This window comes from Erythrolamprus reginae, chromosome 1 (assembly GCF_031021105.1).
Source record: "Erythrolamprus reginae isolate rEryReg1 chromosome 1, rEryReg1.hap1, whole genome shotgun sequence".
Lineage (NCBI taxonomy): Eukaryota > Metazoa > Chordata > Lepidosauria > Squamata > Dipsadidae > Erythrolamprus > Erythrolamprus reginae.
Window position 1 is genome coordinate 55,444,371 of NC_091950.1, and position 20,124 is coordinate 55,464,494.

The 20,124-nt window shown below is 40.7% G+C and overlaps 1 protein-coding gene across 6 annotated transcripts in view; it reads left to right on the forward strand.

Moving 5' to 3' along the window:
- The window catches only part of SYNE3 (spectrin repeat containing nuclear envelope family member 3), a 78,336-nt gene extending 59,092 nt beyond the window's left edge, over positions 1-19,244 (forward strand). For all 6 annotated transcript variants that reach the window (XM_070752823.1, XM_070752775.1, XM_070752814.1 and 3 more), the window contains exons 16-18: positions 1,461-1,610; positions 2,795-2,833; positions 18,807-19,244. In XM_070752823.1, the coding sequence (XP_070608924.1) occupies positions 1,461-1,610; positions 2,795-2,833; positions 18,807-19,004 (387 nt within the window). In that variant the 3' untranslated portion in view covers positions 19,005-19,244. The remainder of the gene's footprint in view (positions 1-1,460; positions 1,611-2,794; positions 2,834-18,806) is intronic.
- The last annotated feature ends 880 nt before the right edge of the window (positions 19,245-20,124 follow it).

The window sequence follows — 20,124 nt, forward strand, 5'->3', positions numbered from 1 at the left end:
TGATTTTTTGTCTGGAATTAATCCTTGTTTATCTGGGTATTGGCTGCTGGTGAGGATGTGTTCTGGTCTTTTTATTTTATTCATGGCTTTTATTGTGTCCTCTGAAAAGTTGTAAATATTGTTTATATGTATTTAGTGATTGCTCGGTTGGTGCTATAAAATGCATTGTTGGGGAGAAAAATAAATTGTGGCTATAGGCAAACACTTAATTATAATCCAAATAGAGCCATGAATCTGACCCAATTTTTCCTCCCCCAAAATGAAATAGCTTATGACCAGTCTCATTCTTAGAACTGATCCTCTGATCAATACAAATCCAAAAATATCTCAAATCCATATTTTAAGCTAATTGAAAGTCTGATAAACACTAAACATGAAGTACCAAGCCAAGGAATTACATTGTATTATATGTTTATGCTTTAACATATTTGTGGAATTGATAATCCTGTTACAAATTTTCTGCTTGAAAATACTTCTGAAATTCCTCCAATACCGTATGTATTACTGCCATACCTCACTTGCTAGAGTATACCATGAACTATGGAGAAGAGTGATGAAAGGTAGGATGTTTGGGAAAATGAAAGTACATTCTGTGCCATCTTCAGAAGCTGCTTCAAGGTCACTGAGGCTGAAAGGAGGAGGGAGTGGCATTCCAGAGCACAATTGAGCTGACCATTAATAAAACAGCTGACCTTAGTTTAATTGGTAACCTTGGGGGGGGGAATGAAAGTTAAGGAAGGGAAAGTATAACAGCAAAATTAATTAATTTCAGTTGAAAGGGACCTTGCAGGTTATCAAGTCCAACCCCCTGCTCAAGCAGAAAACCATACACCTCCCCAACCAGATGGCAGTCCAATCTCCTCTTCAATATGTCAAGAGTTGGGGCACTCACAATCTCCGCTGGCAGGCCATTCCATTGGTTAATTGCTCTGACTGTCAGGAAGTTCTTCCTTATTTCCAGGTTGAATCTCTCCTTGGTCAGCTTCTATCGTTGTTCCTTGTCTGGCCCACTGGTGCCCTGGAAAATAGTGTGACTCCCTCCTCTCCACGGCAACCCCTTAATGTATACTGTGTACCATGTATATTGCTATCATGTCTCCCCTGCCCCTTCTTTTCACTAGACTATCCATGCCCAGTTGCTGCAATCTCTCTTCGTATGTCTTAGTTTCTAGTCATCTTGGAGTGTATTCCCCTATTGATGCAGATTAAGATAGGGATTTTTAACGGAGGGATTTTGGCTCAGTCTTGGCTATGCATTATTGAAATAAACTTTATCTCTAATAAAATATACCTTTCTCAGCAAATGGAACCAAGGATTGTTTTCTAATTGGAGGTTTAAGTTTGTGCCAAATCTAACATTATCCTTAAGTATAAATTCCTATATCATTTTCAAGGTTGGCCGAGTTCTATTCATTCCTTCTATCAAATCTTCAATGTTGATAAACCTCTTTTCCCTACAGGAGCTTCAGCTAAGGGTCCCTGAAGGTCAATACCATTTTGAAGAACTTCTCCATCTTCAACCAGCTGGCCAAAACTGGGATGAACTAGAAGAATTGCGTTACCAATGGATGCTCTACAAGTCCAAACTGAAGGACTCCAATAACACATTGGTAGGTTTTATGATTGGAGGACAGTTCGAAGCAGTGTGATTATAAATATCTTCAAGTTATTCTGTACATTTACAAATTTTATTTTAAAATTACTCTATACACTGCCTCCTGCCCAACAAAACAACTATGTTTAATATATATCTGATCAGTCCACTCAAAAATTGTCTAGGGTCAAATATTACAGAAAATACAAAACAGCTCATCTCATAGCGGTTATGCAAATTCCTTGTCAGCTTTCAACTAATGGAATAGCAAATAGCTTCTTTATGAAAAAAAACTTATCATGTTTCTTCCTCCAAAAACATTATTCTTATTTTGATTTTTTAAAGTGTATGAATATACATTAGACATACACATTAGTGTATGAATGCCATTAAAGATGGAAGTGCCTATACTGTACAGGAGAAGGGTGGAAAACCCATGTGTCCCAGAAGTTATTAATACTGTAGCACTTAGCAGTTGTGAAAGAGATTAATTTGCAACACCTGGAGGGACACAGCCTTCTTTTACATGATTAAATATGATTTGTATGACATTTCTACATTAATCTAATAAATTATTCCAGTGGCTCCTTCTCCTAGAGAAATATATAGCTTGTTAGTTTGCCGTGTTATTTTATACATATCATTCAGAAAGAGGAAAAAGAGATGCCAAATCTATATTCTATGGGACTTTTGTTTAGTGTCCTCAGACCCAGCACCACTCAGCTTGTTGGAATAGTAAACTTGGATTTCTCAGCCAGTTTTGCTTTTGGCTGGTCTGGTTCTAATCTTTACTTTCTGATACTTAGAAAATAACTCTTATTTTATTAGGTGCAGAGTATTTTGTTTTTCTCAATATCACATGCTTGGAGTAAACATAATATCAGGAAAAATTAATGTGTTTGATTTTTTTGTGGGCCTATATCTTGCTTCCTGCAAAATAATGTCATATCAGTAGGGGTCAGTAATACCTAAGGCATTTCTGCCTTAAGCTGATGTCTGATTTAAATGGTTAAGAAACCAAACCATTTAGAATTCAAATGGCATGGTACTGTAAAACTCATTAGATAAACTGTCTCCTCTTCTAAGTCATCCAAATGAAGGCAGTTTCTAAAACAGTATCCTACCCTGTGAAGTAAAGTGTTGCACTTTAAATTCTACTAGCATTGATTAATGCTTTAAAAATTGCATCTTTTTAAACAGAGGACAAGATATTTCAAAGAACCAAACCCATTCAGAAAGGTAAGGCTATTTTTGTCAACAAGAAAAAGGTAGGAGGGATGTGTATGTGTACACACTATACATACATACAAACATACAAACAAACATACATACAAACATACATACATACATACATATGTTTTATATATGCACATGCTTAAGAGATTCTTGAAGTAAAATTATTATGTTATGGAGAATATAATTGTTGAATTATTCAAACCATCAGTTACATGGCCAATATCTTTTGATTTAGGTAATTACAGGTAATAGATATATTTCTCAATCATTGTTTCCAGAGTTCTTGATAAAGGCAGAATAATAATTTGCATAGAGATATAGAAAGCGTTTGTTTCTTTGGGTGTTTTTAAGTTCATATAAACTAGTTCAAGTTTGACCTTTCTTAGACAAATAGGCCTTTATCTCTTTGTTCCCAAAAGTTTCTGTTGTGAATAGAAGAGGAACTAACTTTGACTTCAACAGATAGCTTGTCTCAAGAATTTTCAGATAAGCAGTCAATAACTATTAGTTCTCCGTAGACCAGCCATGTAATCCTAATACTTTAACCTTCATAATCTCCATGTTGACTTGGATTCATTACCTCAATAATTTTATGTCCTGCTTCATCCTCTGTACTTCACCCTCTGTACTGTACTTCATCCTCTGTACTATGGCCATGTGTTGCTTTGTGGTAAATCATGCCATCTAATACTACCTAATCATTTGAAGAGTTTACAACCTGTCAGGGGTTAAGTAGGGTTGACTGATGGGGTAGTCAGTCCATGGGATCTTGCAGACTAGGCATCCCCAAGATGGTGCCGTAGTTGTGAAATTGAAGAGATCTGGAAAACATCACACTGAGAAAATTATTCAGACTCTTACAATCTCTGATTAGTTAAGCCAGAGACAGTCAAATTTGGGGGCTGGTATTCATATTTGGAAGCATATTGTGGGTTAGTTATTACAAGGGAAATGTTATCTGGCATGTTGCTAAAATGGATGTGAATAGCTAACAATGCTGAAATCAGATATCCAAGGGCATATTGGTGCCCTTTTGCACTACACTGTCCATCTGTGTTGATTCAGACAGAGATTCTTGTCTTTACTGTCACACAATGTGTCATTCTTTCATACCTTCTACCTACCTACCAGAATACACATAGGAACAACAACGTTGATCTTAACTATCCAGTCACAAGCTCTGATCAAATATCTCAAAATCCAGTTATATAATGAATTTTCTATGTGGCAAGGTGCTTAAGCAGAAAAATTTGTAAGTAGAAGCAATTTTTCCCATAGGAATCAATGTAAAAGCAAATAATGCATGCAAACCCATTAGGAAAGAAATAAAAGCACGGAATTTGGGTGGGAGGAGGAGGAGGAAGAAGAAGGGGAGGCGGACAGTCGCTGCTGAAGGAAGAAGGTGAGGTGAGGGGAATCAAAAAAATCCAAAATTTTAAGGTGTTAAAAAAAGGGACTCTGAGGCGGCAAGGAGGAGTATGCACCTCCAATACACCCGGCGTGAGGCTGCCTCCCATACACTGTGCCAAAAAGAGAAACCCGGGGCAATGGCAGGAAACTGCCCAGGCCTTCGTGCTGCTCTCAAATTTCCTGGGAATTTTTTCTGGGGTCGGGTTCTTAAGTAGAAAATGTTTCTTTAGAAGAGGCAAAAAAATCTTGAACACTAGGTTCTTATCTAGAAAAGTTCTTAAGTAGAGGAATTCTTAAGAAGGGGTACCACTACAGCGTCAGGTCATCTAAATCTACATCATTAAGCATTCCAAAATGTCCATGTGTAATTCTTCCTCTTCCTTTTATCACATCTCTTATTGACTTTTAAATTCATATAATTATTCATACAGGATAGCTCCCTTGAAACCCAAGGTAGGTTTTTCCTCTCTCTGTTAGCCTACTTGCTTTGGATATTTGGGGGCAGGGGGTTTCTTGGAATACCGTATTTTTCGCTCCATAAGACGCAGTTTTTTTTCTCCCAGAGTAGGACGAAAAATCAGCCCCGTCTTATGGAGCGAAGATGCAGGCAGGGAGGTGGGGGGAGGCGCTGGAGCAGAGGGGGGGCGGCAATATACTCGCCAAAAGTGTCCCGGACAGACTCTGTCTCGCTTCGCCGTCCAGGGGAGGTCTTCATCTGGAGACCGCCGCCTCTGTTGCCTCCTCCTCCCTCCATTCTCTGCAGTTGGCACGCGAGTCAGACTCAGTCTCGCGCGCGTGGAGGGGGCCAATCCCCGGCCGCGCATCTGCACCTGCCCCCCCCCGCGAACGCGCGGCTCATTTACACACACGGAGAGAGAGACACACAGACAGAGAGCCCCCAAAAGGCACCCGGGCCGGGTCTCCCGCTGCGCGCCCTTTGCAGCCCCCTCCCCATCCTGCCCTCGGCTGTCAAACGGTGCGGTCTCCCCTCCCCACGTGCGCGATGGATTGGTGGGTGCGCCGGGGTTTTCACCCCCCACCAAGCTCCCGTCCCACGGGCCCTCCGTTTTTATTTCCCCCTTCCCTCCCGGCGGCGAACGTGCCCACTTTCGGTGGGGTTCGCCTTGGCAAAGGCGCGCGATTCCGCAGCCCCGTTTATCGGCGATCTCAGCCTCCCGACGACCCACCCGCGGTGCCAAGCTCATTGTTTGCGCGCAAGATGCCCGGGCGGCTTTCGCCCCATGGCCAGGCGAGGAGGAGGAGGAAGAGGAAGGGATACAGTCCCAGATTCTCCTCTCCAAAGCCCCGTTTGCGCCCTGTTTACCCAGCCTCGCAGACAGGCACGAAGCCGGGGAGGGCAAGGTGAGGGGACGACGACAAGGACGAGGCAAGCCGAGGGGGGTCTCTCTCTCCCCCCCTTCCCTCCCTCCGCCCCAAAAGAGGCAGCGCCTTGCGGGAGGGTCTCCCAGGTGAGGCGTCCGTCAAAGCGCACGGGTACCAAAGCCAACATCCTCTCCCAAGCTGACCGCGGGGCGCGTCGGAGAGTCCCGGTGTCTCCCCCTTTGCCAACTCCCCCCCACCAATACACATGCATCCAAATCCTAAAGTTCGAGCCCTACCTGCGGTGCCCAGAAGCAGCCAAGCCCAGAAGAGATCCGTGCTTTGGAGCATTGTTACCAGCCGCCCGCCGCCGAAGTTGCGCTGCATAGATGCCTTTTGTTCATGTTAAGTTATTCTGTTATTTTAATAAATATTTTAGCCCACTTTTTGGCTCAAAATATTTTTTTTCTATTTTCCTCCTCTAAAATCTAGGTGCGTCTTATCAGCAGGTGCGTCTTATAGAGCGAAAAATACGGTAATTCTAGATGATATAATTTCAAAGCCTTTTTCAGGAAACTTCTTCTTAGCTTCAAATAATTTTTGGGACCAACCACAGCAGTTATGAGAGTGGTTAACAGCCTTCTTTATTCCAGGATATAAAAAAATACAAGATATCCTTTACAATGTTGAAAAGAAAGCTGTTTTCGTCTACCCCCAATTACTTTCCGATGGCTTTTCTAATGTGTGGAAAAGGAGCCCAAGATTCTAATACACCTTTAGCCATTGAAGCCTACAAGGTGATTTTGGATTCCCTCTTGAGTCAAACAATCCAAAGGGTTGCTTGATGCAGGGAAAATACAAGGAAGCAAACCCATGTGTGGAATATGAATTTCTAAGTGTTCTAAAAAAAAACACAAGAAAGAAATGCAATAAATCTAATAAGACATAAAATGATTAGAGAGTATACATTCCCAGAAATCATTGCTTTTGCAGGATTGCTGGCAACATTCCCAATGGGGAAGCTGAAGTCTAGGATAATTTCTTTCACATTTGTGTCTAGAATCATAAAATAGATACATGTAAGTCAAGGGGTTTTAGATGCCTTGCCTTCAAATAACCTTTTACATATCGACTTGCCATCTACTGAGATATCATTGAGTATCTACTGCATAACTCAATGTACTGTATAACAAAGGAACCAGGAAATATATATAGTCTAATTTTACTCATATTAAGGTGAATTATTTAATCTTAATGTTGTTTTCATTACAGTGATACCTTTACTTAAGAACTTAATTTGTTCTGTGACCAGGTTCTTAAGTAGAAAAATTTGTAAGGAGAAGCAATTTTCCCATAGGAATCAATGTAAAAGCAAATAGAAACATAGAAACATAGAAGTCTGACGGCAGAAAAAGACCCCATGGTCCATCTAGTCTGCCCTTATACTATTTTCTGTATTTTATCTTAGGATGGATATATGTTTATCCCAGGCATGTTTAAATTCAGTTACTGTGGATTTATCTACCACGTCTGCTGGAAGTTTGTTCCAAGGATCTACTACTCTTTCAGTAAAATAATATTTTCTCATGTTGCTTTTGATCTTTCCCCCAACTAACCTCAGATTGTGTCCCCTTGTTCTTGTGTTCACTTTCCTATTAAAAACACTTCCCTCCTGGACCTTATTTAACCCTTTAATATATTTAAATGTTTCGATCATGTCCCCCCTTTTCCTTCTGTCCTCCAGACTATACAGATTGAGTTCATTAAGTCTTTCCTGATACGTTTTATACTTAAGACCTTCCACCATTCTTGTAGCCCGTCTTTGGACCCGTTCAATTTTGTCAATATCTTTTTGTAGGTGAGGTCTCCAGAACTGAACACAGTATTCCAAATGTGGTCTCACCAGCATTCTATATAGCGGGATCATAATCTCCCTCTTCCTGCTTGTTATACCTCTAGCTATGCAGCCAAGCATCCTACTTGCTTTCCCTACTGCCTGACTGCACTGTTCACCCGTTTTGAGACTGTCAGAAATCACTACGCCTAAATCCTTTTCTTTTGAAGTATTTGCTAACACAGAACTGCCAATACAATAGTCAGATTGAGGATTCCTTTTCCCCAAGTGCATTATTTTACATTTGGAAACATTAAACTGCAGTTTCCATTGCTTTGACCATTTATCTAGTAAAGCTAAATCATTTACCATATTGCCGACGCCTCCAGGAATATCAACCCTATTGCACACTTTAGAGTCATCGGCAAATAGGCAAACCTTCCCTACCAGACCTTCCCCTATGTCACTCACAAACACATTAAAAAGAATAGGACCCAGAACAGACCCCTGTGGCACACCGCTTGCAACCTGACTCTGCTCAGAATACTCGCCATTCACAACAACCCTCTGGTGTCTATGCTTCAGCCAGCTGCAAATCCATTGAACTATCCAGGGATTAAGTCCAATCTTCACTAATTTATCTACCAGCTCTTTATGTGGAACCGTATCAAAGGCTTTGCTGAAGTCCAGGTAGGCAATATCCACGGCACCACCTTCATCCAACACCTTTGTGACATAGTCAAAGAAATCAATGAGATTAGTCTGACATGATTTGCCTTCAGTAAAGCCATGCTGATTTGGGTCCAATAATTTATTGTTTTTTAGGTGCTGATTTATCCTCTTTTTCAGTAGAGTCTCCATCATTTTAACGACAACTGATGTCAAGCTAACTGGCCTGTAGTTACCAGCTTCTTCTCTACTGCCCTTCTTGTGGATAGGCACAACACTTGCCATTCTCCAATCCTCAGGAACATCTCCTGTTAACAAGGATTGGTTAAACAAATCAGTCAGGGGGGTAGCAATGACAGATCTGAGTTCTTTAAGAACTCTGGGGTGGATGCCATCTGGACCCATTGCCTTATTTATCTTTAATCGTTCAAGTTCTTCTAAGACATCGGCTTCTAAGATCACTGGAGCTGAATCCGTACAGTTGGAGGCAATGCTATATCCCTCTATACTATTATTTTGTAAGGTGTCTTTTGAGAAAACTGAACAGAAGTAGCTATTGAAATGGTCAGCGATCTCCTTATTCCCATTAATGCATGTATTTTTCCCGGTACTAAGCTTCGTGATGCCGCAGTTTTTCTTCTTCTTATCACTAATATATCTGAAGAAGGTTTTATCCCCCTTCTTTAGAGATTTGGCAATTTCTTCCTCTTTTGAGGCTTTAGCAGCATATATTATCTGTTTCGCCTCCTTCTGTCTCATTTTATACACCTCCCTATCAGCTATACTTCCAGACTCTTTATACCTCCTATAGGCAGCCTTTTTTTCATTGACTATAGTCCTTACATCATTGCTAAACCATAGCGGTTTCTTCTTCCTTTTACCTTTAGTTATTTGTCTTACATACAGTCCAGTGGCTTTTAAGATGGCCTTTTTAAATACAGTCCACTGGGTGCTCGCTCCTGCCATTTTATCCCTCCCCTTTAATTCATTATCTAAATATTCCCCCATTGCATTAAAATTTGTTTTTCTGAAATCCAATACTTTGGTTGCATTATAGGATTGCTCACAATGAGTTTTTACATCAAACCACAAACATAGATGGTCACTGCAACCTAAATTTTCTCCCACCTTGACATCTGAAACCCAATTCCCATTCGTAAAAACTAAATCTAGAATATTCTCCCCTCTAGTTGGTGTCTTAACCAGCTGTGCCAGAGCTGCTCCTGTAAAGGCCTCTACTATATTCTTACTTTTGCATGTAAGGGCACTGGGGATATTCCAGTCAACATCAGGCATGTTGAAATCACCCATAACCACAATATCTCCCTTTACTGCCATTTGGGTAATTTCATCCACCATCTTGTTGTCATATTCCTCAGATTGCCCTGGAGGCCTATAGATCACCCCAATTCTAATGACAGAACCGTCTTTATTTTGCATGCAAATCCAGAGGGTCTCTAGATCTTGACATGTATTTTGAATTAGTGTTGTTTTTAGAGTTTCTTTAACATAAATGGCTACTCCACCTCCCCTTCTCTCTATTCTATCCTTCCTATACAGTGTATATCCTGGTATGGATATTTCCCATTCATTAGAATCCTTAAACCATGTCTCAGTTATGGCAACCAGGTCCAAATTATCTCTAGATATTATGGCCATTAATTCACAGAGCTTGTTGCTCAAGCTTCGAGCATTCGTGCACATTACACGAAGAACATTATTTTCATTATTAGTTTGCCCCTTATCATCAACAACTACATCTATTTTATTTGCAGCTCCCTTTTCATAAGCTTCCAAAAACTGCTTTATCCTCATTGGTCGGGGACAGAAATCACCCACATCAGTTACATCTCTGTCCCCTTTACCTAGTTTAAATGCCTGTCCAAAAAAGTTCTGAATTCCTCACCGAGTACCTGGGTACCTCTGTATGATGGATGCAAACCATCCCTCTTAAACAACTCCCTATTAGACCACCTACTGACATCATGACTTACATAGCCAAAACCTTCAGCTTTACACCACTGCTTTAACCACACATTAAACTCTATGATACACGTTGTTTTATCCTCTTGGCCACAAATAATAATGCAAGCAAACCCATTAGGAAAGAACTAAAAGCTCAGAATTTGGGTGGGAGGAGGAGGAGGAAGAAGAGGAGGAGGAGGAGAGTCGCTGCCAAAGGAAGAAAGTGAGGTGAGGGGAATAAAAAAAATCCAAAATCAATGCTTTTTTTAAAAAAAAAGAGGGACTCTGAGGCACCGAGGAGGAGCGCACACCTCCCATACACCCTGCATGAGGCTGCCTCCCATACACTGTGCCAGAGAGAGAAACCCAGGAAGGCGAGAGGGGGGAACCTCCCACTCCTTTGACTGAAAGGCTGCTGCTGCTGCTGCTACCTGCTTCCTCTTCCTTCCCATGCTGAAGGGCTCCCCTCTCATCTCATTTACTTTGTAGCCTGCGCCTTTCCTTCATTGTGGTGACTCCTCAGTTTGGTTGAAACCGAGTTGATCCAGCCAGGGTGAAGTGCCCCCTTTTGCCTTTCTGCGCCCAGATGCTCCAGGAGGCAACCTCATGCCAAGTGTATGGGAGGCAGCGCAAGGGAGTCACCACAACGAAGTGGTTTATTTCCTCTCCAAGCACCCAGAAAAAGGAAAACGCTCCATTCACTCTGGACTGCCAAAGCCTCCTTAAGTGCCACTCAAAGGCCCCTCTGGCAGCCCAGAAAAGCCCAAGATGGTCGGGATTAAAGGAGGAATGACAGGAAACTGGCTGGGCCTTCATGCCACTCTCAAATTTCCTGGGAAGTTTTTCCGGGCTCGTGTTCTTAAGTAGAAAATGGTTCTTGAGAAGAGGCAAAAAAACACCCGGTTCTTGTCTAGAAAAGTTCTTAAGTGGAGGTACCCCTGTAATTTGTTAATTTGTTTGTGGGTGAAGGATCTTTCTGGGATTGAAAGTGATCTAAAAATGATATGACCTCTGAGAAATGGAGAACAAGGGTTGCAAAATCTGCAGTTTTGTATGTATTATTGCTCATTTTCAGAAGTAAACCCTGGAATTCTGCAGGGCTTATTCCTAGGTAAAGAGGCATCAGATTTCATTCTTAATCAATGTATGGAGACTCATAAGGGAGTTATTTATTTCAACATTTTAAACAAGCCACAGATAATGTCAGGCCTTACATTCCTAAGGTGGACAAAAACTTGAATTATAATTGTCAGATATTGACACCAAAAAAATCTTATGAAAAGGGTACCAAAACAAAAGTTCAAGAAACACACCAAAACCATATTTCAATATTTATTGTAAAGATATATACATTTTATTTGGCTGTGTGGTTCCGACTGAGAAGCAATAGTTGTATCTGCCTATAATAACTATTTTTATTAAAAATAGAGGCGGCCACAGGCAATGCAGTCCTATGCATGTTTAGTTAGAAGTAATTCCAAATTGTGTGTATGACTGAAATCCTAAAAAAGCTTTGTACTATCCACCCATGTAAAATACAGTTGGATAGTTTCTAAATCAATGGTTTGTGAAATTAAGCAATCAAAATCAGGATATGTGGTTCAGATTAAAAATATACAATAATGCAATTTTATTATAAACAAGAGATAAGATGATTAAAATGAGAAATTGAAGATCTTGGGTCCTGTGGCTTTTCCATAATTTGACAATGAGAAATAGTTATTTGGCTCCTTGCAAACCTCAGAGTATTATAAAAATAATGGAAATAAATGTTTACTTCCCTGTTGTGGAAAATATTGCTTAAGTGTACTTAGAATCAATAAAAATGAAAGATTGGGGATTATTGGGGTTCAGAAATTTGATTTGCTTTTCTTTGCACAATGCACAATTTTATTAAAGTTCTTTGCTATTCAAATAATTAAGATTTATTAAATTCACATTGCTTGACTGGCTTTTTCTGAGATGTTACAGGATACTAAATAGTTACACAGGATATGCAATTTAATCTTATTTAAATGTTGTGTTATTATTGAAATTAGTCCAGCTGCCCAGGAAAAATATTTGTACAGCCCTTTTATCTAGCATTGCATTCAGGCATCCATATTAAAAAAAAACCTGAGAAGTTATATGCAGAATAGCAAGAAATATAGTAGACATTGTCATACATTGAGAACAATTGCCAGCACCTGCAGCATTGATAACAGAGACTCTTGTCACTTAGCTGCAGATTTCTCTCTCTCTTCTTGAAAATAAGAAATTAAGCAAGGATAGGAAATCTGTGACCCCTCAAATATGTCTGAATAACATTATGTGCACCTGTATCATTGACCATGTTGACTGGGATTGCAGGAATTGCAATATAGCAAATTGTAGTTTAGTAACCAAAGCTTAGCAGAGGGTATCTGTAGAACCACAACTGTAGTTTAGCATTGCTTGACTATCTTTTGTATTAATTTTGTAGGGGAATCAGTCAGCATAGGTCACTATTACACCACTTTGCTATGTCTTATTGTATTATATTTAACTCGGGGTGGGTTCCTCCCAGTTCAGACCAGGTCGCCCAAACCGTTAGTGACCCTCTCATGACATAACTTTGGCATCACGAATCCGGTTCTGTCAGTGCTGGTTTGTGAGCACTGCCATCTTTGTTTCCTGAATTTTTGGTGAATTTTTATGTGTTTGGATTATTTATTTATTTATTCATTCATTCATTCATTCATTCATTTATTCAATTTGTATGCTGCCCAAGTCCGTGGGGACTCTGGGTGGCTCACAACCAAAAAAATAAAACATACAGTGTAATAGTACAGCTTCTAACAAAACAATTTAAAACCAAGAATTTAAAACCATGCTTGTCATTTATGGCCAAATCCCAATGGTACACCATCAGATCAGCAGCCTCAGGCCTGCCGGAAAAGCCAGGTCTTTACAGCTTTCTGGAAGGCCAGTAGGGTGAGGGTAGTCTTGATCTAAGGAGGTAGCTGGTTTCAGAAAGTCAGAGCAGCCAAAGAGAAGGCCCTCCTCCATGGACCCGCCAGCTGACACTGTTTATGTGACAGGACCCAAAGAGAAGACCTGTAGGCCGTTATAGGTTGCTGGGAGCTATGTGGTAGAAGGCGGTCTTGATGATAGTCTGGCCCTAAGCCATGTAGGGCTTTAAAAGTAATGACCAACATCTTGAATTGTGCCCGTAGACCAATCGGGAGCCAGTGCAGTCTGCGGAGAATTGGTGTAACATGGGTGTACCTAGGTGCAAACACAACAGCTCACGCGGCTGCATTCTGGACCAGCTGTAGTCTCCGAACACTCTTCAGGGGTAGCCCAATGTAGAGCGTGTTGCAATAATCTAACTGTGAAGTGATAAGGTCATGAATGACCGTGACAATATCCTCTTGATTCAAGTACAGTTGCAATTGGTGCACTAGGCGAACTTGTGGAAAGGTCCCCCTAGCCACAGCTGTCAGATGTTGGTCTAATCTTATCTGTGAGTCTAGGAGGACACCCAAATTGTGAACCCATTCTGAGGAGGGTAATTCCCCCCCAGGATGGCTTCTCCTCATTTTTTGCGGTGAAAAAAGCCCTCCCTGCCGCCCCTGAGTTAATACCCACCTTTATTTCTTCACCCGAAGCACAGTTGATCAGCTGTGTTCCGGGTTGAATCCATCTTCTGAGCATAAGCTGAAGTGAAATCGCATGAGGGAATGCGCCCGTGTGAAACATCGCAATGTGAACCACCCCTAATCTCACTGCATACTTGGTAACCCTCTGAGAGCAACAAGCTGAGAGGCTCCTTTTCTTAACATTTCAGTGAGCTTCATGCCAGTTTAAAATATGTTCTTTAACCACAAGAATTGTGTTCTGATGTATCTAGAGAAGAATTAAGGAAGGTTAATGAAGACCAGTCTTCTCCAGCCATTATCCCCTGGAAGTGTTTAATCTGTGATTTTTAGAATACATTGCTGGAATAGCCAGAAGATGATGGCTGATTGTAAATTCCTTTGTTCAGTGCCATCACAATTTTGAACAGTTGCTAAGTGGGCAGTCGTAAGTTAAGGACTACCTGTATCACATCTATCCTTCCTCTGGTCATTCCCCCTTTTGCATTTAAACTTCTTTCTTCACTGGCCTTCAAAAAAAAATAGTGCAGTTCTCCGCTTACATCGCTAAACGATGAAAGTAACATTTTGACCGAGTCTCAATTTGCAATAAGCATGTGTGCTTCCTACTCCTAGATCCTGCAGAGGCATCACAATGCTGAAGTTGTGACAGCCTGGGCATTTCCATGGTAACTGGTGGAGTTATTAACACAAGATAACAGGTTCTGCTGATGATCTGGCAAAAACTAAGGGAGAGGGTGGGAGGCCAAGTATTGCAGGAATGCTAAATTTGTAAAGACTTTTTTTTTACTCTGTGGGTCTAACTTCAGAGCAGCAGAGATGGATTAGAAAATTACATCCTGAGGGTAAGATGCAAGTAGAAAGAACATTTCAGTTTATATCCCACCTTTCTGTGCAAATAGGCAGATGTACGGAGATATATAGATTTCATAATGGGCATGTTTTGGAATAAGACTGAAAATCAATCAGGGCTTTACAAACTGTATTTAAAAATCAGTCACAGATTAGACTCATACTACATTTAATTCTGGCTAGGTTGATCATGAAAAAAGATTGTAGGCATAGATTTTTCTTTTGTAGATTTTTCCCACCTCGTTTGGAAAAAAGGGAGGGATATAAATTGAATACTATGTCCATTATTTAGGTCTGATTTGACTCCATTGGGCTGTTTTTCACTTTCCCCAGGAAAGCCTCCTGAAGCCTGGGGAGATTGAAAAATGGCCAACCAGGCCAACCGGAAGTTTGGAAATGGAACTTCCAGTTGAGCCGTTGGGCCATTTTTCACCATCCCCAGGCTTCAGGAGGCTTTCCTGAATCCTGGGGACAGTGAAAAAATGCTGATAATCAGCTGGTCAGCACACACACTTGCATGCCCTCAGATATAGCTATGTGTGCCACCTGTGGCACTGGTGCCATAGTTTGCCATCACTGGTCTAGGACATAAAGGTCATTACTTTTTTAAAACCTCAGTGAGATTCAGGATTGGTATTTCAAAGAAAATACAAAAGATTATTAGCAGCACAGTCCTCGGAGAGGGGCGGCATACAAATCTAAATAAACTAAACTAAACTAACATCAATAATTCAATGTTCAAGATAGGTCATTCTATGAGCATCTCCTCTTATGCTTCAAGATTAAGACAACTTTGATTCAGATGCTTTGCATGCTTATTGATGATTCCCAGGCTCTGTTTGAAGCTAAGACTCGCTCATTCTGAAATTTCATCAAGAATAAAGGAAACACAGGAAGGGCAATGGACGCAAAATAGCATAACCTTTAAAACATGAGAATATTCCATTTCTCTGCTGAGAGCTTTACCTGAGATAAGGCATTATAACTCTTTTGAACTTGAAATTTTCCCTCTCCCCTTGTTCCAACCTTTTCCCTGAACTGTCCAATCAAAATTGCCAACTTGAAATGGATGGATATTTTGATTTCTATTTCTTCAATATCTTATGAATCAAACATTCTTCATCCTAATCCCTGTCAGATGTTTGGGACCACAGCTTCTAGAATCCCCAAAGCCATGTAAATGTGCTCTCAAAACGTAGGAAGGGCCCTAGGTCATGAGAAGCTGCTACAGTATATATTTTGGAAATATTCCTTGTCATAGAGCATGGCCATCCCATAGAAGCAGTGAATCTGGAAAATGTTATTTATAGTAGGGCCCTAGAGATTGGTAGCCCAACTCCTGAAACATATCCATTTATAGAATTAGTGCAACGTGCTTTGAGTTCTACAAGTAGAAAAGCCTGGTTTATTCCAAAACAGTTCAGTAAGGTTTTCAAGCAAAATGAGAAATTATAATTAACGGAAACCTTCTCAGGTGGCTTTTTTTCAAAAGGGCTGCATGCACTAGCCCAGGGATCTTCAAACTTGGCAACTTTAAGACTTGTGGACTTCAACTTCCAGAATTCTCCAGCCAGCCATTCTGGGAGTTGAAGTCCACAAGTCTTAAAGTTGCCAAGTTTGGGGACCCCTACATGACTAGCCAAATGATTCATACAACCTCATTCAATTTAAGATATGATTGTGCAAATATAGCCACGGTTTCCCCTGCTGTCCCTTTGCTACTATTTTGTGACAAGCAAGCTGCAGAATTTCACCTTGAGGAAAGGGGTTGGTAAAGCATCCAAGTGAGAGGTAGGTCAGATCAGGGTCACTCTTAGCTCTTCAGAGATTAGCTCCTTAGAGCCAGTTGAGTCAAGTGATTAAGGCCCCAGGCTAGAAAGCCAGGGACTATAAGGTAAATTTTTGATGCATGGAACTCAGTACCTGACTGTAGCATCATAACCTAACCTGCAAAACTTTACCCTTAAACTATCCACTGTTGACCTCTCCTGATTCCTAAGAGGTCAGTAAGGGGCGTGCATAAGTGCACCTGAGTGCCTTCCATCCCCTGTCCTAATATTTCTCTTTTACTAGTATCATGTATATAAATATTGTTATATCTTTGTATACCTCCAATACGTAATTGACAAGACAAACAAACAAACAAATAAATAAATAAATAATAAAAAACAGCAAATGTAGCCCAAAAGGCCACCTTTTATGATGCCATTGCATTCAATGTGTAGAAAATGTTGCTTCATGACATTGTGATTATTTATATTTTGCATCTTTGCTGTCATTAAGCAAAATCAGGTCCTGGCCATGTTTTGTGGCACAGGACGTAATTTTATTTCGGTCCAAATTTCTTTTCACATATCTTTATTATAATGAGCCATTGCTAAGCAGCAGAAATAACCAAGGCTACTGAATTGAGTTCAAATTTCACAATCTGTTCCACTTCCTTTTTTCATTCCCTGGCAGCCTGAAAAATATGAGATTGTACAAGAATAATAGTAGTAATTTAAAAAGATAATGGGGAAACTTTCTGCTGCCCTCCAGTGATTAAGGTGAGCAAGACAATGAAGTGCTTCCGATGCTAAATAAGCCGACATGGTAGATGCCTCAAATGCAGGGAATACACACAAGTAAGAAACTTTTCTGCCAGGAGGAAAGAGTGTGAAACTTGCACTTTAACATAATTAAGTTCCTGCTTGGCATGAAAACCTTTGGGAAAAACTGTAGCCAGCATTTGGCAATCACAAAATGAATATTTTTTAAAAAAAATCCAGTGTTTTTCCCCAAGGCAGAAAAATTGTCTGGAAAAGTTATTTCATAATACAGAATGTTTTCTTAGAGACTGAAGGGTTGGCAAGCTAATACCGAGTTGATCCAGGTCTATAACTGCTGGAAAGAGGTTTTAAGCACCCCAGAAATATTTGCCTTTTATGTTCATTACTTGGTTTCTTACGGCTGTGGAGTAGGCCACTACGGAAGCTTTGCTTACAGTATTCACACAGAAGGTATTATCCAATATAATTTTTTTAAATGGATTGCATTATTCAGCAATTGTTGAAAGTTGGTTAAAAATCAAATGCCCTATAAACCTACAAGGCGTCTGATGTGCAAGAAAATGGCATCTACTGAAGAGAGAGCCGTTAATCATATTGGGTCAGAGAAGAACAGTACAGTGATACCTTGTCATACAAACTTAATTGGTTCTGGGACGAGGTTCTTAAGGTGAAAGGTTTGTAAGACAAAACAATGTTTCCCATAGGAATCAATGGAAAAGCGATTAATGCGTGCAAGCCCAAAATTCACCCCTTTTGCCAGCCGAAGCGCCCATTTTTGCGCTGCTGGGATTCCCCTGAGGTTCCCCTCCATAGGAAACCCCACCTCCGGACTTCTGTGTTTTTGCGATTCTGCAGGGGAATCCCAGCAGGGGAATCCCAGCATCGCAAAAACAAGTGCTTTGCTGGCAACAGAAGTCCGGAGGTGGGGTTTCCCATGGAGGGGAGCCTCAGTGCAATCCCAGCAGCGCAAAAATGGGTGCTTCGCTGGCAACGGGAGTCTGGAGGCGGGGCATCCCAGCGGCGGCGGTGGGTTTGTAAGGTGAAAATAGTTTGTAAGAAGAGGCAAAAAAATCTTAAACCCCGGGTTTGTATCTCGAAAAGTTTGTATGATGAGGCGTTTGTAAGATGAGGTATCACTGTATTTGTTAATTTTGTTATTTACAGTATTTATAAGGCCACCCCAATCAGTTAAGACTCTGGGCAGCAAATAAATCGAAATAGAATAGTAACAGCCAAATAGAAACACCCAATGGAATTGTATGGTTTTAACAGTCTTGTGGAATGTGAGAAGGGAGGGGTCAAACATACCTCTTGAGAAAGCATGTTCTAGGGAGTGTACATATGGTGGAGAAGGTTGGTCACTTTCCCCTACCCCTCATACACTTCTCATGGGTAAAGAATTGTTTGCAGGCCTCCTCTTGATGTCCAGACCAGAGTGACAGATTCGATTCTGGTAGGGCTGTGCCTGATATAGCCCAGAAGTACACCACAGTGAGTTTTAAAGGTGATAACTAGCACTTTGAATTGGACTCAGATGTTTCCTTGGAGCTATCTCAGAATTTGTGCTATTTTGCAGAAATGGGCTTAGTCCTCCAGCATTCTGATTGCTCCATTCTGCACAGCAGCAGATGCTGAGTCATCTTCAAGAGGACCCTAACTTAAATTACTTAGAGTAGCCCAGTTGAAGGCAGGAGTTATTATATATCGCTAACGTATGAGTATCATGGACTCCATTAATACCTATGGCTTCTGTTTTTCAGGGTCGACCAGTAAGTGCATGTTCCTATCTACATCGTGTGTGCTGTGCTGCTTTACCCCTCCAGCTGCTGCTGTTGCTCCTGCTACTCCTTGCCTTTCTGCTCCCACTAGCAGAGGAGACACACAGTTGCAAGCTCACCAACAACTTTGCACACTCCTTCAGCTTAATGCTGAGACATGATCGCCCACCACCAATTTAACTTCTTCTTGCCTGCAGTGCAGCTAAGTTGACAGATTGCATTTTTCCCAACAGTTTCCCCCACCAAAACAGATCTTTATCTTGTGTTAAATCCTTCAAGAATCATGGCAACTGCTAAGGAGTTCATTTAAAACTGGAAACTTGGTTAAATGACCGCCATTATCCAATGTATGCTCAGGCTGGAAAAATGAAGTATTCATATTTAGAGCTAAAATACGTTTTTAAAATATATGACTATATTTATATTGTATATATGATTTTTATATACCGGTATATATATATATGTCAAAAATGTCCCGACATCAGTGTTTTCAACAAATCCTACTCTTTATTTCAGTATGTCTTTGTTGAAAAATAGTCGGTGTTAAGCACAAAAATAAAAAAATTATGAAAAGGTATGAAAAGTATGAAAAAATGACTTGCTACCCAAAAATAGCAACAGCCACGTGTCATTCTCCTTCCTGATTGAAAAAAGTAATTGATTAATTGCATTACCAGTTAATTTCTTATTGAATGTATATAATATGCACAATCCAGATGTGGACTTTCTATTCAACCCTTCCTATTGATCACCATGGCTATTGCTAATTGGATATTCATCTGACAAAATACAGATGTATTTGAAGCACTGTATACAGAGATGCACATCTAAACTGGAGAAGACCTTAACTTACAGTATATTCTGGGAAAGGAATGAGGGATGCCTCTTAAGATGCCACTTGCCCTCTGTAGATTTTACATGTGCCTGTATCAGAAACAGTATATTTTTTTAAAAAACCTACTGTCCAATTAGTTGTAATTGATTTCTGCTAATCAATTATGTTGTTATGGGAGGGCCATAACATTTATGGGAGAGCCATAACATTTTACATGCAAAGGATTCCAGCTGCTATCTATAGCACTGACATTTGGGTTAGTTTGAATCTCGGGAAATTTGCTACAGAAAAGATTGCACTAAATCAGGGATGTCAAACTCAAGGCCCAGGGGCTGGATCCGGCCAGCAGGATGTTTAGATCTGGCTTACGGGGCTACACTGGAAATAGCAAAGGACCACCCATGGTGCTTCTACCAGCAAAAATGGGGCTCAGGAGCAAGCTTCCTGAGACGCCCTCCCAAGCTC